Below are 25,671 nucleotides of genomic sequence, written 5' to 3' on the forward strand. Positions count from 1 at the left end.
CACACACACACACACACACACACACACACACACACACACACACACACCCCAAACATTTAAAAATCCTGAAGGGAAATAGAAAAAAAAGAAAAGAAAAGAAAATCAGGACCGTAGTGGGTATAAATGTCACCCAATCCACTCCAGTGAACATCCCAGGTGCCTGGTCTCCCAGGAAAATGGTTTACCCTCTCCTAGAGTGGTCACCATGTACACGCAGGCATTTAGGAACCGGGTAAGTCTTGCAGCAATGTAAGTAAGGGGGAGGGCTGGGCATGTTGACACTAGGAGTTTTCCCTATACTACCTGGAACAGCCCTTACAAGTGTGAAAAGTTGGCAGAGCTCTGTGTAACCTGCTTTCCTGGACTTGCCGGAACAAGGCAGAAGTAAGGCCGACCTAACACATCACATGTAGCCCCCATGTAGTTAGGAAAAAATCCCAAATAGACTGAAAAGCTAAAACAATAAGATAATGAACGGCCACATATGCACCACCTAGGTTTAATCATTGTTATTACATTATCCACTTTGCCGTCTATTTATGTATGTGTCCATGCGTTAAGTGCGTGTTTTTACATGCATGTATGTAAATAATTAGCAAATAAATTGAAGACATCATAATACTTTGCGCCTACAGACTCAAGCCTGTGTTTTCTAAGGTATCTACATTCTCTCGCATAACCATTACTTATAATGAAGTTCAAAACTGTTTTTTTTAAGACAGTGTAAAAACATTACCCTTTCTCTTACGTATTCATTACTTTGCAACAATTGTTTTTTCAAACTTTCCCGATTTACCCTAAAATGCTTTTTACAGAATTTTTTCCCTCTAGAATGAATCAGGCTTCAAGCAGATTGTGGTCAGTGGCCTCTAAGACAGTCCCCAGAGTTCACTGTCCCCTGGTCTTCATGTCATTATGCAATCCCGCCACCTGGGCCCCTCAAGCGAGAGTGGGAATTACTGAATCACTCAGGGACAGGAATACAAAAGTGGCAGGATGTCACTTATTGAGATTAACTTACGAAAAGGCTGTGCATTTTGTCCTGGTCATTGTCTCATCTTTGAATCACCTGCCCTGAGAGAAGCCAGCTGCCATGATGTGAGGCAGGCCTATGGAAATGCCCACACAGCAGGGAACAGAGGCCAACCAACACCCCCATGATGAGCTCTGAAACCCTTCCTCCTGTCCTGTCACCCCACCCACCGTCCCTCCCCTCCATGATTAGCTCTGGCTGAGCCCGTAGCCTAGTCAGGAGCTTGGGACCTCAGGACAGGCTTTTCACCAAAGGCCAGCTGTACCCGATTCCTCACACACAAACAAGGGGATGATCCAGGTTTGTGGTTTTCAACCACCCCATTTTGGTAGAGTTTGTTTTACTGCAATAGATAACAAATACAGATTTAATTTGGCTATTATGCCCCATCAGTCCCTCCTAACGTTGTTGAGTCCCCTGAACAGTTTTCTCCTGACATGAATTTTTTGAAGGGGCCAGGCCAGTTTTCTCATTGCATGCCCACAGTATCATAGGCCTCTTTGCCTGTTTCCTTGTAGTCTCATTTAATGCCCTTCTATCCTTGTATTCCCAGAAACTTCAAGTTATGTCAAATGGCTTTCAAGTTTCACATTATCCACAAGAACACATCACAGATGATGCTGTGGACTTTATATTGCGTCACATCAAGAGTCATCCATTGTCAAGTTGTTCCATTAGTAGTAATGCTAACTTTGGGGCTTTCTAGAAAAGGGTGACCACCATTTTGCTATTGTTTTCTTTAAGTGTATTTATTTTGAGAGAAGGAGAGAGGGAGAGAGGCAGAGTCCCAAGCAGGCTCTGCACTGTCAGCACAGAGCCCAGTGCAGGGCTCAATCCCACAAACCAGGAGATCATGACCTGAGCTGAAACCAAGAGTTGGTCGCTCAACCGACTGAGCCACCCATCTTGCTATTGTACAGACGTTTCCTTCCTTTGCAATGAGGACATGATTTTCCACCACATCTCTCAATTCTGTGCCCTGTCTCTGCTCAGTAATGCAGGGTGAACTCCATCAGTCTATGGGTGAGCAGCAGCAAGGAGCCAGTCAAATGGCTTCTTGGTCAAAATGACACCATCGATATGTTCAAACGTTTCTGGTCTTTTCACATAACAATTGTGAAATATACTTATCGGGTGAAGAGTAACACTGCTTACAAGATGTACTGGTCAACTAGGCAAAGGTTTTGACCACCGAGCCTTGATTACTTTGGACTTTTACATTCCTGTGACAACTTCCTGCCATTTGTTGCATCTACAGATGTGAAAATATGCACATATTGAACGTTTTCAGCATTCGAGTAAAATGAGAGGTCATCACTGATTCTTTCAATGATTCAGATATATATTCTCTTCATACTGAAAAGCAGTGGTCCACAGCCTCCAAGTCTAATATTACCATCATTTTGCAAGTTCCTCTCACAACGTTTGTCAGATATCCAGAAACTCTGATTTTCTGGGTATTTTGTTGTCTGATTAGATGTGATACTTGGATTCCAAACTTTCTTCACTATTTCAGAAATTATAAAATGAAGAAAATCAACATTCACATACATTCTGAGACAGAATTAGTTCATTACTCCACAGAGTAATATTTTCCTGGTTAGAAAAAAGTAAGACAGTGAAAGATAAAGTGATATATTTTTCTTTTCAAACACTCTTGTGCTGAACCATCATGATCTCCCTTTGTATGTTAAAATGGGATTATCAAATTCCTTCCTCTAGACATAATAACCACTGCGGTACAATGATGAAATGCATCCAGACCCATGAGTTAATAAGCCCAGGTTGGAATTCAGTGAATCATTACTTCTAGCAAACAGAGTATAAAAAACAGGGGCCTCTGGGTGGCTCAGTCAGTTGGGCGTCCGACTCTGGATTTCAGCTCAGGTCATGATGTCACAGTTCACGGGATTGAGCCCTGACCAGCCATACCTAGCATGGAACCTGCTTGAGATTCTCTCACTCCCTCTCTCTGCCCCTCTCCCTCACTCTCTCTCAAATAAAAGAAATTAAAAAAGTAATTATGTTCAAAACTGTACTTAAAAAAAAACAAGAATATTAAAAACACAGTATCATCCTTTCTCCGCTGAAGGATCCTCAAATGGACAATCACATGTTTCACAGAACCATTCCAGGGCCCAAGTGGCCTTGCTTAAGCAGGTCATTACTGATATTTAGCTATGATTAGGTTTATGACAGACATACTCAGTTCAGTTGTCTTTGTGAATGCAAATTAGCCAAAAATACTGCAGAAATAAGGGGTGTTTAATCCTGTGAGGATTTTTCATAACTTTTGTTTATTTGTGTGATGATTCTGTCGGTTGGGGACTATAATGGAAATGGTTGTAAAGAATCAAGGAAATTGAATCGTTAGGGGAAGTAGCCGAACGCTGATATAATCAACAGGCACAGGGTTTTGTTTTATTTCTTCACTCTGAGTATTTCAGGAAACGCTTTGTTGATGCAGCCTTCATGTTTATAAACACGTTAAAATTATTCATCAGTCATCGCTGAAAAACCAATTATTTCCTTAGCGCTAATGGACTGCACAATAGACAGCCTGTCTCTCAGCACCCTGTTGTCATGACTTATTTTTTCCTCGGGGGAAACTAAACTTCTTACCACAAGTTTGTTCAATTAATCTTCTCTTGCAGGCAACAGAAAGGATAAAATTCTTTCTCATCCAGTCCATTTTGCTATATTTAATAAGATGAAAGTGACTTCTCAAATAATCCAATTTCTCTCCTTTTGATGATTCATAGGTGGAGAGTAGGAAGAGAGAACACTTCCTTTCTTCTATATTCTCATTCTGGGAAGCAAGGACCCTGGCTCTTCATTCCATCTTTCTAGAAAAAAACCCTTCCCAGTGACACAGAAACCACCTGTGGACAGGGCTCATCTATCCTCTGGGGCAACCCGCCTTGTCCAAATGAGAAAGGACTGGATGGGAACAACTAAGGGCTCTCGTTTTGCTGCCATTTTTGAAGGTCTTAGTATTTAAGAAAACTCTACTACAATTCACAGTTCTTCTGTTGCCTTAACCCTCATCAGCACTTCCACCAACACCTACAGGACTAGGTACAGTTAATTAAGAGATTCTTGGCTCCCAGAGGCAGTGGTTAATTGATTTTTCTTCTGCCATCTATTAGAACAGAATCTCAAGAACTTACATACAAAATGGTTCCAGGGCAAGTTCTATTGGCTTATTGTATGAAGCTATTAGTCTCGTTTATTGGAGTTTTTTTTTTTTTGTTTTAAGTTTATTTTGAAAAAGAGAGAACATGGAGTAGGGGCAGAGAGAGAGAGAGAGAGAGAGGAAGGGAGGGAATCCCAAGCAGACTCCACACGGTCAGCACAGAGACCCATGCAGGGCTTGATCCCACGAACCTTGAGATCATGACCTGAGCCGAAATCAAGAGTCAGACACTTGCTTAACTGACTGAGCCCCCCAGGCACACCTCTTTTGTTGGGAGGTTTTAAAAGCTGCATTTAGAGTGGTGTGCTATCGGATTATGCTCATAATGGTCTAAATCATTCTCTCATCCCCAATGTCACAATGTGCATTGTTAAATGCACCAATGCAATCCTATCCATGGAGTTGACTGCTGTCTCTCTCTCCACTAGCCTGGTGAACGCGACCAAGAAAGAGATGATGAGACACACTATTCAGGGGGCTCCCTAAAAACCCAGATTCCCCTGGTTTTCAACTCTTCACTGCACTGTTCTAGAACTGCACCCCTGAATGAGTGTCAGGTTTCCATTGTAGAACCCACCTGCTTCCTCTTCCATCTCTAGTTCTCATCCTCCGTCCAACTACTGACAAATCACAAATGAAGGGCAGACGTGGGGCCTTCAATCTTGAGGTTTCAGGGATGGAACAGTTTTGAGCCTTGATGACAGACCCTCCCCACGCCAATCCCTTCCTACGCAGTGCTGCTAGACTACTCTCAGAAGTGCGTAGCCACAGTCCTGATACCTGCCACCAAACTTTTCCTAGCTTCCTATTCTCCTTCCAAGTTGAGGTCAGGTTACTCACTTGGGATTTCCAGGGGAGGTGGGCAGGAATATTAGAGCAAGAATCGGGTAGGCTGGGGAGACATGCTTCAGGCAGCCACCGCAGACAGGGGAGAGGAACAGGGCAGACCGCGGGCTAACCTATGAAGCCATCGACCGACTCTGCATTTTCCTGTCCAGGTTCTCTCCCTGCACCTAGAATGTTCTTTATCTCAGGTCCTACTTGCAAAAACTCCATGTTAAACTCTATCTAATGTTCCTTTCCAGTTACAACACCTACAGCACTTTTTTTTTCCCCCCTGCTGAAGAGATTTGTTTTCTTACAGTGTCGTCTCTTCGGTCTTGCCTCATTAGTCCTCTGATTATCGAGGATGACGCAGAGAGATGAATAAAGAGCTTGGATCTGACCAACATCATGCAGGTGGGACTCAGTGATTTCCAAATTCTAAAACCACATAGTTGGTCTGTATGTAATTTGCCTAATTTCTACTCTGTGCAGAAAATGTGGGTGTGTGTCCCACCTCCAACAGCCTCAACCAGTTTACAGCTCTAATAACCATGATCAGGGCTGTAGCGACACATCCTTAAAAATCAAAGCCAGCAATCTTTTGTGTGTTGGAATGGAAAGGAGAGCCTCACAGCTGTTAATCTAATTGGAAATCATGTTGACTATACCCATCGAAGCTCCAAGAGCTGGAGAAGCTCTTCTTTCCAAATGGTAACTGCTGCTCAAGTGATAATTCCAGCACTGAATACCCTGTCTTCCAGAGTCCTGGTAATCCACTGATAAAAATATTTATGTATTTGATTTACGCCTTGCCTATATCCACACAAGATGGAGGACACTTTACACACACACACAAACACACACACACACACACACACGCACACACGCAACTAAACAAAGACTTAACCTATCAAAATTAATTGTTCAGAGGAGGAAAAAAAATACATACTGGACTCCTGGCACTAAAGTTACTCTGTGCATTAGACTTAAAACTCCATTTTTCTCAACTAAGGCCATAAGGAAATGTAATTCTCGGTATCTGAATCAAGTATTCATGCTCATCGGCAGACATGACAAATGTTTTCCCAGCACTCAATCTTAGAGGAAACTTACTGCATGAAAATAGAAATTCTGGATAGTCTAACCAACAATTTCTCTGACTGCAATCCTTACGAAAATTAGAGAAGGGATATTTAAAAGCACCTCGGCATTTCTATGGAATGCTAACAGAGTCTGGACATGCTGCACACTGATGCCTTAACAATTACGGAACAGAATTTTGGAGACCTAAAGCAACGGATAGGCAACACTGGGCCCTAACCTTGTCTCTGCAACATCCCAGTGTTTCAGGAAAACTTCCAACAATTTGCAGGTAAAGTAGATCTGTGGACAGATTCTCTGACCTCTGTCTGAAGAGCCACGAGTCGATATTGTTGAGGAGAGAGGTGCATGGAAATTTTATGTTGGAGAAGACGACAGTGGAAATGACCTTCTGAGAAAATTGGGAAGTGCCGTGGCTTACGTTAAAATCAGTCGCATGGGTTTGAAATTAGCTGCTAGTTCAAGGTAATCCCTTTGTATTTGCAGGGAATTCCATTGTTAGTTTTATCCCACTGTCATACAGAAGGAATGGATACAATTTATTGTGTAATGAATTTCCATTGTTTGTTTGTTTTTTAATAAGCCTGGATGTATCACTAAAGAATTACTATCTGTTCAAAAGTTTCCAAAGTAAAAAGAAAATATTAACCTAAAGGTACAGTGAAAAACGTACGTAAAGCTCCCTTTTATGTGAAACACACTATGAAACTATAAAAGCTTAATTTTTTCCCCCTTTTCCTGTACTATCCAGCCCCTTAACTTTACTAAGGGTGAAAAATGCATTTAACCTTTTAACAAGGCTTTGGCAACAGCCCTTCTCCTTCAAGAATGTAATTCACTTTCATATGCTGTCCTAGAAAGGATATTTCTAATCAAGTCTAACTTTTAGTTTTTGTGTCCTCATTTTTAAATGGTTTTAATTTAAAAAAAAATGGTTCTGGGGCGCCTGGGTGGTGCAGTCGGTTAAGCGTCCGACTTCAGCCAGGTCACGATCTCGCGGTCCGTGAGTTCGAGCCCCAAGTCAGGCTCTGGGCTGATGGCTCAGAGCCTGGAGCCTGTTTCCGATTCTGTGTCTCCCTCTCTCTCTGCCCCTCCCCCGTTCATGCTCTGTCTCTCTCTGTCCCAAAAATAAATAAACGTTGAAAAAAAAAATTAAAAAAAAAATGGTTCTTGAAGTGTTTCATCTCAGGATCCCTTTACACTCCTAGAAATCGAGGAGCACAAAGAATTTTTGTTCATATAGGTTCTATCTACATTTATGATATTTGATAGTAAAACTGAAACAATTAAAACACAACACTACACAAGCATATAACCCATTAGCTGTTTTTGCCCCTGGAAAACTCTACCGTGTCCATGGGGGAGAAGGAAAAAAAAGACAAATGACACATTAGTATTATTATTAAAATAGTTTTCACCCCACTGATCTCCCTGAAGAGTGTCATGGGTGCCCAAAAAAACCCGTATTATCCTCTAAGAACCACCAACTTAGATGAACAGCCAGTAATGGCAACAATGACAGAACTGGCCCCAAGCAAAATAAACACAGGACCTTGGGGCACCTGAGTGGCTCAGTCGGTTAAGCGTCAGATTTCGGCTCAGGTCATGATCTCACACTTCATGAGTTTCAGCCCCGGGTCGGGCTCTGTGCTGACAGCTCAGAGCCTGGAGCCTGCTTTGGCTTCTGGGTCTCCCTCTCTCTCTGCCCCTCCCCCACTTATGCTCTCTCTCAAAAATAAACACAAAAAATAAGTAAAATAACTAAACAAACAAACACGGGACCAAAGCGGTCTACACTCCAGGCACGCACACACGTCCCCTGGGAAGGATGAAGGAGCTTGAAGTCCATCCAGCACGGCAGCTGGCTATCCCGGGATGACTCTCAGTCATCAGCCCCCGAAATCTTTTCTACATTTTACTCTAGACACCTAGGAAAACTTCGCTCCCATGCCGTCTAGACCATCTCCGAAACTGGACCAGAAGCTGGTGTTGCACAACTCACAGGGAAAGTCTATCGTGCTTCAGTTTTTTCTGTGCTGAAGTCTATCTGGCAGCTGTAGGTTCCATTATGATCCACGGGACACGAGGCTCCCTCCCAGTGTCTTACACAATTTATGCACAAAGATGTCCACTCTGTGGAGCTGATGAAGGAAATATTACTCATTCTATGTTTATTTTACTCGTTCAAAAATCTTATTTGCTGTCTATTCTGGATCAGATGTGCATGTATTTTACTTATAAAGGAATATGTATTATATATATGAAATAGTATATATATATGGGCAGTATGCTAACATTTAAAAAAACGTTTATTCCTGAGAGAGAGAGAGAGAGAGAGAGAGAACGAACATGAATGAGGGAGGGGCAGAGAGAGAGAGAGAGAGAAAGACAGAATCCAAAGCGCGCTCCAGGCTCTGAGCTGTCAGCACAGAGCCTGATGTGGGGCTCAAACTCACAAAGTGCAAGATCATGACCTGAGCCAAAGTCGTCCACTTAACCGACTCAACCACCCAGGTGCCCTGCTAACATTTTATGTTAAAAGGCTGCGTACTCAGTGATTAAAACTATGCGATATTCCATTTTGTTAAAGTCTTTTAGCCAGATAAAAATCACACTGTTTAAAAATACAAAATGTTGGTGACCATCTGCAACAAACCTTTCACGTTGTTGGTCAGAGTATCAATGGATTCAACGACTTCAGAAAATCACATGGCACTCTATAGAATATATACCTCCTCAAGGCCCCAGAAATTTCATTCCAAGTTGTCTACTCAAGAGAAATGAAGACAGACATTCACCAAAAGACATGGCCAGGAAAGTTTCCAGCAGCTCTATTCATAAACACTTACAAGTGGAATGAATCCCAATGACCACTGCCATTAAAAGGGACAAATTCTGATGTGTTTATATGATGGAATGCTACAGATCCATAAAACAGAATGAACTATGGTTACACATACTAAAAGGGGGACCAGGGCTGTGGCGGGGGTGGGGGGGTGGGGACTCTCCCAGAAACAATGCTGAGCAAAAGAAAGCAGACACAGAAGAGTACACACTACATGATCCCATCAATATGAAGGAGAAAAACAGACAAAATTCATCTGTGATGGTAGAAATCAAAACAACCGTTATCCTTGGTAGAGGAGGTTAACTGGGAGGGGCACTGCAGAACCTTCCAAGGAACTCGACACGTCTTAGGGATCTCGATCAGGTCAATGGCTATGTGGGAATATAGATACATAAACATGCACTGATCTATAGTTTTAAGATTTGTGCACCTCACAGTGCATATAATATACTGGAATATTTTTTGAATGTTAGGCCCAAGTTAGGAAATATCCAACATAGTTTTTTTCTCCCATCAAAACTACAGAGGATCTGTGTGGAAGCCTTGAAGCATCTGAAAACCTAATGTGGAAAGTATGCTTTTAAGACCAACCCATTAAGTTTCCTTTTGAAAGCTGCAAATCAGTCTCATTCCTCTCCAGGATCTTTCCCTGGCATGGACCATTTTCCACTGTCCAAGCATAATCTGATTAGCACCTTTTCTGAGTTCACAGCGGGTGTACTAGGGGAAGGTGAGCTGGCTTCACCTTTATCCTAATGGTCTTTCCAACTACATCTGCCCTGTCCCCTGGTATCCCAGGAGTAAGAGTCCTCTAGACCCAAGTAAAGAAGGAAATGGCTACAGCATAAGACAGCAAGGAAAAGTTTAGAAAGTCTTAATATTCAATAACATAGAAGGAGGCACTATTACATTAATAGCACTAAATACTGCATTTATATCATGAGCAAAATGAGGCCGAAGTTTCACACAAATAGAAAAATACTAGAAGTAAAGTCCTCTGGGGCTGACAGCACACATCTTTGGAAAATACCAGCACAACTGTCTGTCCTATTTTTTAGAAGTTTAAAAACAAAATGTATACAGTTAAAAAAGAAATTAGGAGAGCTGTATTTTTTGAAAAAGCTATTTCAAAGTCCACGCCTATTTGAAACTATGCCTCAATTTTCACGATTAAGATGCTTTTAGTTCTCAATGATTGGGAATTTATTCTTGACTTCAGTTGTCTCCAAGTTATGGCTTTTTCTTGGTGTTTCAAGGTACTTAGGTACAACGACATTCCAGAATGGTTCACTCACAGATTCTCTGAAACAGACCTCTGGCTTCGTGGAAACTCAGGCTCTGCCCCATGTGCCTGGGAGGCTATTAGGACTTGTCTGGTGAATCCTGGCTCCTACATCAATATCCCATTCCAGCTACAGGACTGATATGGGACATTCCCTTACTCCCCTAGACCATATTGTTCTTTCCCGGCACCCCCAGAAACACTACCTCTGCTTTATCTCCCTCGACTTCACCTCTGCAGAGACCAAATCGACAGGTGTTGGTGGCAGCAACAGACAAACCACGTGAGACCTGCACAAGACCGGAGGCAGGTCGGTGGGTCAAAAAATAGCGAGGTGGACAGAAACATGGATTTAAGGGAGCTGGGCAACAAAGCTAGTATCGAAGGCATTTACGGGAGCTGCTATTTCCGGACAGCAAAATTCCAGGGCCTGAGTAAGATACACCAAACATCTGGCTCTGACAAAAAGATCAGAAAAAGAAGGGAAAAAAAAAATACAAAACAAAAAGCCAGCCATAGAGGTGTGACGCGCTCCCAGTCCACTCTATAGTATTACTGTGTAATTATTAATCCCGAAGTCTGTTTGAGTACTTCTATCTTAATTTGACTTTAAGAGCCTTCTCACATGCGGATAAAGGCTTCCAGCTCATCTTCAGAAAAGTAAGGTGTGCTGGCGTTGAAGTCTTTCGCCAGTGTACTGGGCTAGGGCTTCGCCAAGGGGTCCTCACCTCATCTGAAGAAGGAGATGAGTGCCCTAACCTACTCTACAGTGGAAACAATCTAAAATGAAGTTTTCTTCACTTTACTTCTTCGTCAACAACTTACAAGGACTTCTGCAATAAAACCTTTGATTACTTGATTTTTTTGTTTCGGAAAATGGTAGGATATCCTAGCATGGGGCATACGTCAATTATTGTGTCATTTATTTGGAAAAAAACTACTTAAAGAAATCAGACACAGACATGGATTCCAGAACAATCTAACACGGATGATGAAGAACAAGTGTTAGTGCTGAATAGAGAGATGTGCTCTTAGATTCCAGAACAATCTAACACAGATGATGAACAGGTGTTAGTGCTGAATAGAGAGATGTGCTCTTAGATTCCAGAACAATCTAACATGGATGATGAAGAACAGGTGTTAGTGCTGAATAGAGAAACATGCTCTAAGAAAAACCCTAATCACTACTCTCCCAAACAAAGTTATACAAGACCAAGAAAGACTGAGAAACCATCACAGGTTGAACCTAAGGAAAAAACTAAATCCAACGAAGTACCCTGGATTGGACCCTGGAACAGAAACCAGAATACAATCTACAGTGCAATTAATAGTATGGTACCAATGTTAATTTCTTAGGGTAATTTGATCAGGGTACCATGGCTATACCAAAGTTTATAAATGGTCCCATAAATATACTAGGGTTACATCTAAGGGAAAGATGGGTGAAAGGTATATGGAAACTCTCCATAGCGTATTTTCAATTTTTTTGTAACTCTAAAGTTATTATAAGAAGTTAAAGAACAAATGTTAGTGATAGGAGAAACCTCTCTTCTGAAAATCTTGATTAGAAAAAAATAAAAAAACAGATTATCTTTTGTCTAGTTATGTTAGAGGGCCTCACCCTCAAGTAAAAAGTTGTTTAGTTGTTAGCCCAACTAACACTCATTGGGCTTCTGCGGATCAGAGCTGGAGTCAGCAGGCCAAGATGGGGTGGGCTACCATGATCAGGTGGGCAACACAACTTTAAGCTGGGCTAAGTAAGTGAACAACTTTTTAAGGGGAGAGTGCAATTTTCACAGATTTAACCAGTACAAAAATCTACATTTTCTATGTTTACACATGTAACAAATATGATTTGGGCTAATTCTACATGTCCAGTATTTAGACTTCTAGATTCTGCCAAGTGGTTCAGTCATTACAACTAAGTACTGAGCACACCTTTCACCTTGTGTGACAAGTCTCTGAGAGGACTGTTTTTAACACTGCAGAATATGCTGCTTCAAATTAAAAAAACAAACCCAACTTTGGATCACATGCTCTTTGTATGTAAACCTTATCCTTAAGAAGCTTTTGACTATCTTGACTATACTCCTACATCTGGATGTTTTCAGTGAGACAGAGAAAAGAGAAGGAGGAGGGGGAGGAGGGGGGAAGGGGAGGAGAAGGAAGGGAAGCAAAGGAAGGACAAAGGAAGAGAAGAAGGGAGAAATGGGATGAGTTAAGAAGGAAGTTTGACACGATGCCACTTAGAATACAATTCATTAACCGCCGACAAGTCACTAACTTCTTGTTGGTGAGCGTGCACCTATTTGTAGACACCTTCGTTGGATACTCTTACAGTCTGTCTTCCTATTTTTAATCCAGGCAGTATTAAAACTCAGATTAACAGTTACAACAACCATCTCAAATCCTCCCAACACCCTGCCCCCAACACCAGGATGTCATTTCAACCAACAGCCTTATCTCTAAGTAAGGAGAGTTCAGGGTACATATAAACCAAAAGAGATTATTTTTTTTTTTAAGAATTCAGAATTCCCTGGCATTAACGTCCTTTTATTGTAATAGTTTTCTTTCAGTACACTAAATCTTGGCCATGTTTGTGTTAGATCTACTTGCGGATTTGAGTTCTCTTGAAAATAATAAAAAAATCCATCCTCCAAGGCAACTTTGATGTGTCTGTGTTTGCACAACAGAGCAGAGCACTTGAGGAGTTTTTCCCAAACATGGAATACAATGTTTACCCATTGGACCCCATCCAGGCAAATGAGAAAACAGAATTCATCTAATTCTTTGAAAAGTACTGAGTAACTTTCAACTCTCTTCGTATGTTTATAGGAAAACCCAAGTTGTGCTATTCAGCTGGAATCGACCTGGGCTCCAGCATAAACATTGCATCGCTTATTGTATAAATACGAGGTCAATTTTCAAATGGCATGCTTATCACAAGATTCCTAAGAAAAAAATCTTCCTCTGATTTTAAATGATTTAAACCTCAAGATTCATGGACGGTTGGATGGATGCATGATCGCACTCAAACACACACACACACACACACACACACACACACACACACACACCCCAGGAACTTTTTGCAATTGTTAAAATGTATCAAGAAATAAATTTCTGGAGGTGCCTGGGTGGCTCAGTCAGTTAAGCGCCCGACTTTGGCTCAGGTCATGATCTTAGGGTTTGTGAGTTTGAGCCCCACATCAGACTCTCTGCTGTCTGTCCCCATGTTTTTCTCTGCCCTTTCCCAGCTGTATCTTTCTCAAAAATAAAGAACAACGTAAAACAAAAAATAACAAGCTTGGGCGCCACTATACACATTTGCAATGAATTTTGTGCCAATCTTCGAATGACATGTTCATTCTATTAGAAAAAAATGATCAACACTGACGTCTTGATTTTTGTGACATCACCCATTTTCAGGAAGTTTGCCTGATGGGATGAAGAGAACAAGGACTTTAAGTGGGGCCTGATTTTGAATCTGGCTGTGTGGTGGTGGGGACGTTGTTCATTTTAAAAACTCCAGACGTCTCCTCAAGTAAGGGGAGGAGCACCCACTGCCCTCAAAAGAGCCTGTCAAAATCACGTGAGATAATGTACGTGAAGCAGCAGGTGCAGGCCGTTTTGTTCTTGTTTGTGTCCCCCCCCCCCCCTCCATTTCCCTCACTGCTATGCCAACACTCTCGCTGTGGGGGAGTGATCCCAACTCAGCCCATACTTCTGTCACCAAGCATCATGCCAGGGGCTCTCTCTAAGGGCTTCCCTTTCCTGGGAGCCATCTCCCCGCACCCCAAGTCAAGCAGCAAACCAGGAGGGTCTGGCTCGGAGATGCCCATGCCCACACCACTCAACAGCCAGATGCTGAGCTTTGGACTTCACCTTGGTAAAAAACCTATCGGTAAATCCATTAGGACTAACTTTATTCCAAGCCAAACCCACAACCAGCTACAAATAGAAACTAGGATGCACATTCCACTTCTTTCCTTGTCTTTTTTTTTTTTTAAATGTTTACACATTTTTGAGGGAGAGAGAGCATGCACACAGCAGGGGAGAGACAGAGACACAGAGACAGAGAGACAGACAGAGAGAGAGGGAGGGAGGGAATCCTAAGCAGGTTCTGCACTGTCAGCACAGAGCCCAATGCGGGGCTCCATCCAGTAACCTGAGCCGAAGTTGGACACTTAACCTACTGAGCCACCCAGGTGTCCCTACTTTCTTTCCTTTTTGAAACGAACTGATGTTCTCTCCCCTTTCCAGGACACATCAGATTACGCGGTGGCTGAACTCACCCTGACGTTTACTTGCCCTCAACACCATGTCCTTGCCCCACTCCAGAATTTCTGATTCCTCTCCAGTTGTGGGGAAGTAGGTTTCTATCTCAAGTGGAGAAATCCAGGTGGCCGGGATGTCAGAAGCCTACTTTTTTCTTTTCCCCAGTAGCTTGTGGCATCCTTCTGACCTGTTCATTACAGAGTCGTCTATGGAAAAGGACTCCCTCCCAGACGCCCTCAAGGAGGCTCAGTGTGAAAGATACACAAATGAAACGAGACTGGCTGCAGGAAGAGTTTGTAAGGTTCAAGACCATAACAACAGAACAGAGGAATATCAAACTGCTTTGTCACACTGCTTTAGTTTTGTGACCCCACCCCCCGGGGTGTTGAGAAACTATCCTTAGGGTCATGGGATGGAAAGTTAGCCTAGCATCCCCAAAGGACTCATCCCCCCCAGCCCAGACTCTGGGAGAGGCACATCAATCCCTGGGCTGAAGCCTCATCTTCCCCAGGATCGAACAAGATCAATCTGTAGGAAATTCACTGTTTGACTCAAATGGGAGATTTTAGCCACAAACACCGTAAACCGGGTATCTTATCATTTGTAAGGATTAGAAGGAATTTACACATGTGGAGGAAGCATGCTATATAGAAAGTGTAGAGCTTTTATAATCAATGAACAACATGCAAATATCAGAGGTGACACTTTCTTTAAAAAAAAAAAGCCATCACTATGGAGACATCTGTGCAAATGCTCAATGACAACATGAAATTAATGGCCACTTTTATATGTATCTGCCCCTGGTGTCATCTTTGATGAGAATGCGTCTGCTACCACAAGATGTACTGAGCAGGTGGTCGTACGTGGGAGAAGAAAGCGCCTCTTCGAACGCCTTCTTTGTGATATTTCCCTTCAAATTTCAGCTACGCCAGCTCTGTTAAGCTTAATTCTAACACACGTTTCACAATCTTCTAGAAAACCTCTATTAAAGCTCAAAGCTTAAGAGCTTAATAAATAGGTCTGTAACTTACTCCTCAAAATTAAAAAAAAAAGAAAGTCTAAAATCCCTAGAACTATTTTCATAGGAGCCTTCTTTTACCATCTCTCCTTGCAAATTATATGAGAAAAGTCTAGGGAAAGTGGGATCAGGACTCTGATGTTCCGCAAATATCTCAGGTTGATTAGACTGTACTGTTGCTCCTTACATAATTTGTGATCCCCAAAGTAGGTTCTTGATTTCTTCAGTCTCATGTGTACCAAAGCTATTCTGTTGGCAAACGTCCCAATAGTCCAGTTGTTCAAAATAAGGTCACAGAACACAACCCAAGCAAGAATGGGTCTTGCTTACAGACCACCACTTCTACCGGAGAACCTCAGGACAAGCCAGAAGCATCGATGCCTGAATGTCTGATGCCAGGAGACAGTGATCCTGGGCTCTTGATCATGTAATATCCATTTCAGAAATCATGGTGCCTGCTTCCAAAAAGGTGGTGAATTTCCAGACAACTAAAGGCCCCTCCACTGAGCCAATGCAATTCTAAGACATCATCACTTTTCTTTAACACCAGTCACAGTGACAGCTCTTAGGTTATTACAGAGCATTGATCTCTGAATACATACCCTTAGGGGAATGAGAGCAAACAAAAATCTCCAGAGGTTTCGGGGAAGAGTACTACTAGAGAGCAAAGTATAGTGAATGAGAAACCCAGGGACACCAAGAACCAAGTCATCCAGCTGCCCAAATCTCCGGGCAAAGTAAATGCCAATCTGTTGAGAAGATCAGCAGTATGTTGGAATTAATATCTGAGTAGCCTACAGATCTGGAAGCAGTTAAGAGCAGAGTGTACAAGCACCTTTACTGTGGCTATTGGCTCTCCCCGTGACTAGCTGTGGAACTTTAGTCTATTTAGTCTTTGGCCTCAGTTCTCTCTTTGGTAAAACTGAAATTACGTTAGCACACACTTTATAGATTCATGTTGAGGATTCAGCAGCACAGTTAATTCATCTCAAGTGTTTTGAAAACTCTTTGGCACATTCTCATACATTTGCTAATATTATCTTATTTTGTTTATTTCTGATTATAATCCCTCAGGTGGGAGGATACCCTATTTTTTGGTTGGTAGAAACTGAGCTTAAGTTTAAAGAAACTTGCCTAAGGGTGCCTGGGTGGCTCAGTTGGTTAAGCAGACGACTTTGGCCCAGGTCCTGAGCTCGTAATTCCAGAGTTAGAGCCCTACGTCGGGCACTCTTCTAACAGCTCGGAGCCTGGAGCCTGCTCCAGATTCTGGGTCTCCTTCTCTCTCTGCCCCTCCCCTGCTCACACTCTGCCTCTCTCTCTCTCTCTCTCTCTCTCTCTCTCTCTCTCAAAAGTAAACATTAAAAATAAACTTGCCTAAGACTACTTACCTATAAATAGTGAAGCCAGAATTTAAACCCATTTTTCTCACATCACTAAATCAAGCAAACGCTGAAATATTTGAAATACGTATTCTATCTTCGTCTTATGTTCTAGATCAGCAACTGCCCAGAAGTGGTCTCCAGATTGGGATCAAGAGCATTGGCAGGGAAGTTGTTAAAGATGTCAATTTTCAGGCCCCACCCCCGTCTGTCATTCAAAATTACCATGGCGAGTGCAGCTGTGTGCTGTTACTTTCTCCTTTTATGGGGGAACAGGACAACGTTAGCAGTAGGATGAAAGAATGCCCTAGAAGAAGGAAGAGGTCACAGGGACAAAAGGCATAGCACAGGGAATACAGTGATACTGTAATAGCATTGTGCAGTGATGGCACCCACACTTGTGCGCATATAGATGTGGGATCACTAGGTTTTGCACGTGGAACTAACGTGTGTCAACTATACTTCAAAAACAAACAAAAAATTAAAGCCCCAAATATTCCAGAGAATTGTGCAACACTGGAAGATGGTGGACAATTTTACCCGAGATTTTGAACAGGAGTCCATTGACACAGTAGGACAGCTGAATTTCCCATTTTCCTAGGGGCACGGGGCTGAATGTATGACCGATTTCTCGTGGGACTTTGGGCATCTCAACAAATCTAAGCCTCAGTGGCCTCCTACGTGAAAGGAGGGGCCTGTCTTATCCCCTTACACGGTTCTATTCTACACTGCCAACTCTGAATGGACATCTCCCTGACTCTACTTTTGTAAGTGTGATGTAGAATAAAATAGAAATCTCAGAAATAAGGTAGCCTGTTGAATTGAGTTGTAAGAAAATGAAATTAGCAGGTTCTCAAATTAGATCCGAGAAGGGAAATTTGTAAGGGTTTTAGAAATGTCAGTATCCCAAGATTGAAAAACATGCAGAGTATTAAAAAAAAAAAAGTCCACGTAATATCAAATTGGTTACGGAAGTACATTACTTTTGGGGAGAGGAAAAGAAGACAGTATTCCTAACCTGCCCCCCATCAAGTTCACCACAGTAAGGAGCTTCCTTCGGAAGATCTGCTGGGAGCCGCAGTCCAGGCATGGCACAGACCTCAGGTCTTAGATTTTTCTAAATCCCATTATTAGATTCACGTGTCTCATTCACGTATCAGACCAAAGATGTGAAGACGCATCTGCATAGGCCCCTGGCAGGGGAAGGGGGTAGTGGTGGCCCAAACTACCAGATGATAAAACACGTCAAGCAATGGAAGACAAGTTTCAGTAAATTTCAGTCTAGGTATAGACGATAGACAGGAGTCACCAACCCAACCCAAGGTGAGGTTATTCTCATAGTGAAAGTCATTCGGATCCCAACAGGGGAGCATGACGTTTCAATGCAAAGTCATCCTTTCTTTTGGGACGTGAGTGTCACTTACCTAATGTGCACATGTAAGTAGCATATGTATTCAATTACACATTAGATGTATATACAAGTAGTACTGTTTCAGAGGAGAAAAGGCAAGAGCAAACTAGAGTTGAGGTTTACTCCCCAAGGATGGAAGTAAGGAATACGTAAACTACACAGCATCAAACAGCAGAAGGAAGCACTATCTTGGTAGCTCCTTGATTTACCGAAGGCCCACTCCTCACCTTGACTCCTTGGATGTGGATGCTGTAAGGCCCTCACCGGGGCCATCAGCTTTGGGCTTGGTTATCACTTAGCTTCCATTCATCAGAAATTGCCGGAGAAGATCCACACCACATGACCGGGAAAATACCTCCAAGTTCTTTATGCTGGGAGAGTCCTCTGGGAACCAAAAAGTTTTACCAAAGGCCTTCAAAACTCTCCTAACTTTCTAATTCTGTATTTTCAGAATACTGTATGAAACTTGGTGGTTAACAGCAGCAATGCCTTTTTCAACTCAGAAAAGGGCAAAGCAGAAATTTCTAATTATCTGAGAGAGATCAGATTTGTTTGTTCCCTGCCCCACCAGACATACGCCCTGTGCTATGCTCTACAGATCACCATCGGAAAGACTCCCATTCGAAAGGAGAAGAGTCTCCCGGGATGTGCTCCGCTGGGAGGGGCCATGGCGCAGGACGGCAACCAAAGATGGCCAGCCCTGTGGCTGTAGCAGAGAGAATCAGAGAATGAGGGACAAGAGGGAGAAGACCACGAATCCAGGGAAGCCCTTAGCGGCCCCAGAAAGCAGGGCTTCGAAGACCACACTCAAGACCCAGGCTTCCCCTTCGGGGGTGGTAAGCAGCTAAGGACAGACTTTGGGCAGGAAGAGGACATCACCACTCCTGCCTGACCAAAAGGTCCCTTTGTGAATGAAGAAAACATTTTCGGAGGGTGAACAGGATCCAGAGAGTACCTTAATTTCCAAATGGTCCCTGCTGTTCTCTCCTTTGTCAGCGAGGCAAGTAACAAAGAGAGGGTGATGGTGTCACCATCATAGTCAGCTCAAGGCCATGAGCAAACCCAGTCCCTACCTCCCCACCCAGTGGCCACACGGCGGCCTTCTGCTGCTCCTGTGGAAAAGGGGCTCAGAGCCGAGAGCAGCACAGGAAAAGTGTGCAGCAAAAGCCAACACGAGTTAACTCGGGCAGTTATTTGTCTCATTTTTCAGAGTCCATCTCAAAAAGCAGCCTTTTCCCATAGCCCAAGACGACGATGGTCACAGCAGCAAAACCACCGCAGGACCTATAGCAACAGTGCCCTGCTTAGCAGCCCTGCTAAACCCTGAATAGTGTCTTGTGTTTTTAATTTTTTTTTTTTTTTTTTTTTGGCTTGCCGAGGAACATCTGTGTTTACATCAGGGAATGTGAAATAGAGGCACGAAAGGAAAAATGGCTAAATATGATTAAAGAGGTAGAATCCGAGTTAGATGTGGCATTTAATCCGTGGAAAGGGAGGCCAGACCCCCTGATGGGGAGCTCCAAAATGGGTAAACACACCAGAATGAAAATAAAAACCAACTCTGACAGCGGAGAAAAATCTTCCCATTTCAGCGCATTTATATATGCCCGGTGTGTCCCATTTCTGGCCCTCACAGCTTACTGCTGGTTTCGAAACATGAACAGGATGAGAGGCATATGGGCGTGAGCAGACACGGAAGACCATTCTTTAACCTGAGCTGTTGCTGTTCTGAATATCACAATTCCTTTAACTCCTCAATATAAAATATAAGGTGTGTATGGGAGAAAAATGGAGATGGCCTTTTTTTGTTTTTGTTTTTTTTTTTAGCAAGCACATTAGAGAAAAACACCCCTTGTCCCTGTACACACAGGTTGCTACAGGCAAATTTCAAAGCATTGAGTCCACATTTTTATTTTATTATGGTGAGACTTGCTACACAGGAAACCCTAAAGGAAAAAGTTGATTGACTTGACTACATAAAGCTTAAAAAAAATTTACATGCTGTACAAGAGTGGTATGCATGTTAAAAAAAAAAATCAGTAATAGGGAAATGAACGATTCTTCAGTCAGGATAGAAATGTTAATTTTGGTCATCTTAACTTTTTGACACTATCATTTCCTTTGGGGAGGGTATACACACTTCTTAACAGCCCTGCAGAATAAGTGGTAGCAAAGAGGGATAACCTGGGAACATGGAGGAGAAAACAGTATTACTCGTTTAGCTTCATCAGTGTACAACCTGGGCAACAGTATAGAGGCCAAGCTTAGAAGATGCCTATGCTTGGTTTAATACTATGCTGTCAGGGTTTTGACATTTTTATTTTCCAAAGAGAGGGAGAGAGACAGAGAGACAGAGCATGAGAGGGGGAGGGGCAGAGAGAGAGGGAGACAGAAGCTGAAGCAGGCTTCAGGCTCTGAGCTGTCAGCACAGAGCCTGATGCGGGGCTTGAACCCACGAACCGTGAGATGATGATCTGATCCAAAGCTGGACCTTAAACGACTGAGCCACACAGACATTTTTTTAAAAGGAGCTCCCAATTTTCATTGGTCTCTGGGCCCTTCAAATTATGTACTGATCCTGCCCTTAAAGTCATACTAACTACCTCTCCACAAATCAGTAAGTTTTGTGCCAAGACGAGCACCAAGATATTTATGACAAGTTTATAGTCTCAAAGTAGAAGTTCAATAGTCAGGTTATAATAAAACAAAGTAGAGGAGGAGACACATGATAGAGACAAAGCTCAAAAAAGGAAAATATTACTTCTTGGTGGAAGGAGGTTAGTACCTTTGCAAGAGACAGGTTTTAGTTGTATCTTAAAAGATTTTGACACTGATGGGAGGTGGGGGAAAAAAAACAAAACAAAGCAACACAAAACAACAATGATGACCACAGAGGCAGTGAGCTGTGTCAGGGTCCAAGGACTGCCTGGGCACAGTGAATTGTCCCGTTTGCCTGGGGCAAGAAGAAAGTAGGCAGGAGGGGCGCCTGGGTGGCGCAGTCGGTTAAGCGTCCGACTTCAGCCAGGTCACGATCTCGCGGTCTGTGAGTTCGAGCCCCGCGTCAGGCTCTGGGCTGATGGCTCGGAGCCTGGAGCCTGTTTCCCATTCTGTGTCTCCCTCTCTCTCTGCCCCTCCCCCGTTCATGCTCTGTCTCCTCTGTCCCAAAAATAAATAAAAAACGTTGAAAAAAAAATTAAAAAAAAAAAAAAAAAAAAAAAAAAGAAAGTAGGCAGGAAAGCAGGTGGTGGTTGGCTGTGTGAGGGCCTTGAACTTGCAGCTAATGAGGCCATGCATAATTCAAGAGCAATTGCGAGCCACTGAAGGGTCAGAGAGAACCAGTTAACCACAGTCATAATTAAGGAAATTAAAGCTGGCCCCAGGCATTGATGGTCCCTTGGTCACCTCTCTGGACTCCCATCCCAGCACTGTCTTCACAAATGGTGAGGACTTGACTCTTTAGACAGTAGATGGATGGAAAGTAAACGTCTGCACCCACCTCTAACTCAACCAGTTAAACTGCACCGGCACTAAGCTGGCCAACATGATACATTCCCACCCTCTGGAGAACCAACTTTACTTATTGAAGGTTTGAATCAGCAGAGCCGGTAACACAAATTGAGGTGAATACAAAAGATATAAGAGTATATGCAGATTCAACTAAAAACAAAAATCCGAACAAACAAAAAACCCTAGCAATAACACAATGAGACTTCATGCCTGAACCAGCCCCTCTTAGAAAAATTTATGTGGGTCATGAGCACTGACACCCCGTTTCCTTGAGAGAATGGAATTATGGAAATCTATGTCGTAAGTGCCCAATGCTTAGGTACCTGAGAGCTTAGGTAGGCTCTGTCCTACAGGTAAGAATTTTATTAATTACCAATCGGGATCTTTCTCTAATACGGTTCCATCAGAAGAAAACATTAAATTGCTCTTTAAGTAAAAGCTTAAAAATGATAATTCATTCTGTCTCCATCTTTCTCTCTTGGTCTCTGTATTCTTTCTATTCTCTTTCTCACACACATACCAGTATAGACACACGCATATGTATCAACAAACACGCAAATATAGATACACACACACACACAGCGTCTGAATAATTTCCTTGCACACTGTACTAAATTCCAAACAAAAGTACATTTCCCCGTCTAAATGTTTCACCCAATCATGTTGAAGAAAAATCCCAACACCCTGATAATTATATTTTAAAATTACCACTTGACATCAAATTAGAGTTTTATTGTTCCTTTAGCAAGAACGTAAAGAACAAATTATGTGGAAATCAAATATGCATAAACAATGAATCAGAAAATAAATGAACTACATAAAATACTCAAGTAAGGAATATTAAGATTCCATTGTAAGAAAATTCCACAGGTATCTGTTATGATGTATCACTGACCCAAAATGCGATTTCGATTTTCTACCTCCCCTTAAACCATTTCTTTCACAAAAACAAAAATAAGCCGTGAAAAAACCAGCTTGATATTCTAGCTCTAAGAAATTACGATTGTAACAGAAAATACGCACCTCTTTAGCAAACGTAATCTGTACGTTATTACTTAAGGATGGTTCTGTTTTCAACGAAAAAATACAAAATAGCGACTTACTGGAAAAAAGTCAGAGTTGTCAATATTCTTTTTAAGGATGAAATAATGTATTTTCTTTAAAATAAGCTTAGAGACAAAGAACTGCATTTCAGTGAACATCGGTGTATTCTTAAGAAATGAAAAGCTGTTTTTTATCCCAGTTCCCATGCTATACTCAATCATGAAAATATACAATATCAAAAGAAAAAAAACTTTTGATATTTGAGAACTACAACAGAAAATGAACTTAAGTGAGGAAATTAAACTTGGGATTAAAGGATAATGAGCTTTTGGAAGTTTTCCATCTTTGTCACCTGACCTTTGACATGGACTCTTACACAAGAGACGATGCAGTCCGGAGAGGTACCATCAACATTTTAATCGATAAATAGTTAGGGATGAACTCAATACCCCTTTTTTGTTCAAGCAAATTCTCCTTTGTTTCTCTGACCCACACTCCCTGACATAATGTCCCAAGTTCTGACTTCGTCACTTAGCATGGAAACTGGTACCAGAACCAGAAAGAAGAAGCCAGTCCAAAGTCTCATGCTTCTACAAATTTGTAGGCTATCAAGACTGAAATGAAAAGAAAAGGCTTCCCTGAGCTGCCTGTCCAGGAAGAGGGTTGAAAAGACCATAAACGCCCTCAGCAGGAGAAAATAAAGCATCCTACCTTTTTAAAAATTCCATATACTCGGTGTGTTTGATGAGTCCTGTCCTCATCATGATTGTTTGAAAACATTGTCGATCGATGGCCCAGAGTTTCACATTCACAAGAGCTGGAGAAAAGAAAAAGAAAACAGGAAAAAAAAATTAGGCAATTTCAACTGTGAACCCCATCATGCAGAAGGGATATGAGTGATTCAGGAGAAGTATGGAAATAATTGACCTTCATTTACAGCTGGTACCCATCATGCTATCCCATTTTGTTAAGAAAGTGAATGTTCCTACTAGCATAAGGTAGTTCATAATTGTCCATCTAGTATTATTGTCTAAGAGGAAGATTCTGGTTCTCTTCTGCCCTTAAGGGAGGAGAATGCCTAAGTCCACAGTGAAAAACTTTAGTGCTTTCCAGACTATCTATGAAGGACATCACATGGAAGCAAAGCAAAATTCACAATTAATCACAACACGCCCTGGTAATTACCCAGAATGGTGTTAATGACTCAAATGATCATGTTTTACTTGTAAAAACTAGAAATGAAAACTCCATTTTCAGGTTTAGGGCTGAATTTAATAGGATAGAAATAATGACTTCACCATGATTTCCACATGAAGCTCATATTTTACAAATTATAACCTGTGCCGGACGCTGTCCTGTGAAGTTCTCTGAGATCTGTTTGTTGAATTTTAATGTCTAGTCTTACCTACGACTGCCTTTGACAATGAATAATAGTGTTCAAACTGAGTATCACGGAATTACACCATTTGAGCTACTGAGCACACGACTAAGAGACAAGTTTTGGAAAAAGGCAGATGCTATAGAGTAACAGAACCACCCAGTAGGATAAACTTTGGTTTTAAAAGAATATACTAAAAATCTCGGTAACGATCTGTGCAATGGGCATGCAAGACACTTATGCTCTCCATTTTTATGTCTGTTTGCAAGTTTTCCTAGTGGCAAATACTTTCTGTTAGCATACAAATAGAGAAAGCCAATTCATAGGTCATACTGGTGGGGAGTGGGGTACCTAAGGGCTGTGCGGGACAAGTGAGTGGAGACAGTTTATAGTTTAAGGAGCCAAACACACAAAGACTGAAGAACACAATTCTCTCTTCTTCCCAGTTCTCAGAGGCAGCCCAGTGTGGAATGAGATCTGGGGGGAGGGGTCAGGGGCAAATGCTGAGTATGAGGCCATGGGTGTGCCTTGCAGGGAGGGACTGGGAGTAACACACAAAGCAAACGGGGAAAATATGAGAAAGGAGAATGCTGTGTTCTAATGTAAACCCTTATCTTCGAATTTTACCTAATTTTTCCTCGCAAAACTGTTTGAAGCTAAGGAACTAGAACATGACTTCTCTCTGGGCCAGCTCTTCATTGAAAAAAGAAAAAGGATGCTTGGTTAACTAGAAAAGGAACAAAGCAGCAAGGACCGGTATGCGCATGACTCCGCTCCAAGTATCTTTTAAAAATGAGCCATCAGCAAAAACAAAGATCCTCACACAGGTGCTCTCCCAGCCACATTCAAGTTCCTCTGCCGAATCCGAATCCGGGCTCCTTTCCAGAACACCTGTTTGCTTGAGACAAACCCAAAGACTGGATGATGCAACCATAAAGGACTGCCAATTCAGGAAAAGATTCACAAGAAGGAGCATCTTTATATAACTGACAGAAGCTGAGCTAGGAGGGAGACAGAGGAGGTGACATCCTGTGCGGGGAGAAGAGCCTGGCGGGAGAGGGGTGGGGGGGGGGTTGGGGCGGGGGGAGTCCAGGCAAGGATCAGACAGACAGGAATGGCTGAGATTCTGCAGGCTTCTCTGATCTTTGAGAGCAGGCTGCTTGGGGCCCTGGAAGTCAGGCATAGGAAGCGGGGATTAATGTGATGAACAAAACAAAGCTATTAGAGATCTTAAAGACAAAACACAGCCAAGAACCTGAATTTCATTGAAAAACTTTTTAATATGAAATTTATTGTCAAATTGGTTTCCATACAACACCCAGTGCTCATCCCAACAGGTGCCCTCCTCAATGCCCATCACCCCCCCCTCCC

General features: G+C 42.3%; 1 protein-coding gene and 1 long non-coding RNA gene across 4 annotated transcripts in view; one reads left to right on the top strand and one right to left on the bottom strand.

Moving 5' to 3' along the window:
- LOC121016606 (uncharacterized) overlaps positions 1-16,904 on the top strand; it is a 23,061-nt gene extending 6,157 nt beyond the window's left edge. The window contains exons 2-3 of the long non-coding RNA XR_005784377.1: positions 1,334-1,340; positions 16,787-16,904. This is a non-coding gene — a long non-coding RNA (uncharacterized LOC121016606). The remainder of the gene's footprint in view (positions 1-1,333; positions 1,341-16,786) is intronic.
- Positions 1-25,671, bottom strand: part of PRKG1 (protein kinase cGMP-dependent 1) — a 1,163,528-nt gene that overhangs the window by 438,951 nt on the left and 698,906 nt on the right. For all 3 annotated transcript variants that reach the window (XM_040454314.1, XM_040454315.1, XM_040454316.1), the window contains exon 4: positions 23,634-23,739. In XM_040454314.1, coding sequence (XP_040310248.1) covers positions 23,634-23,739 — 106 coding nt within the window. The remainder of the gene's footprint in view (positions 1-23,633; positions 23,740-25,671) is intronic.

This window comes from Herpailurus yagouaroundi, unplaced genomic scaffold (genome assembly GCF_014898765.1).
Source record: "Herpailurus yagouaroundi ecotype Mexico unplaced genomic scaffold, PumYag 211, whole genome shotgun sequence".
Lineage (NCBI taxonomy): Eukaryota > Metazoa > Chordata > Mammalia > Carnivora > Felidae > Herpailurus > Herpailurus yagouaroundi.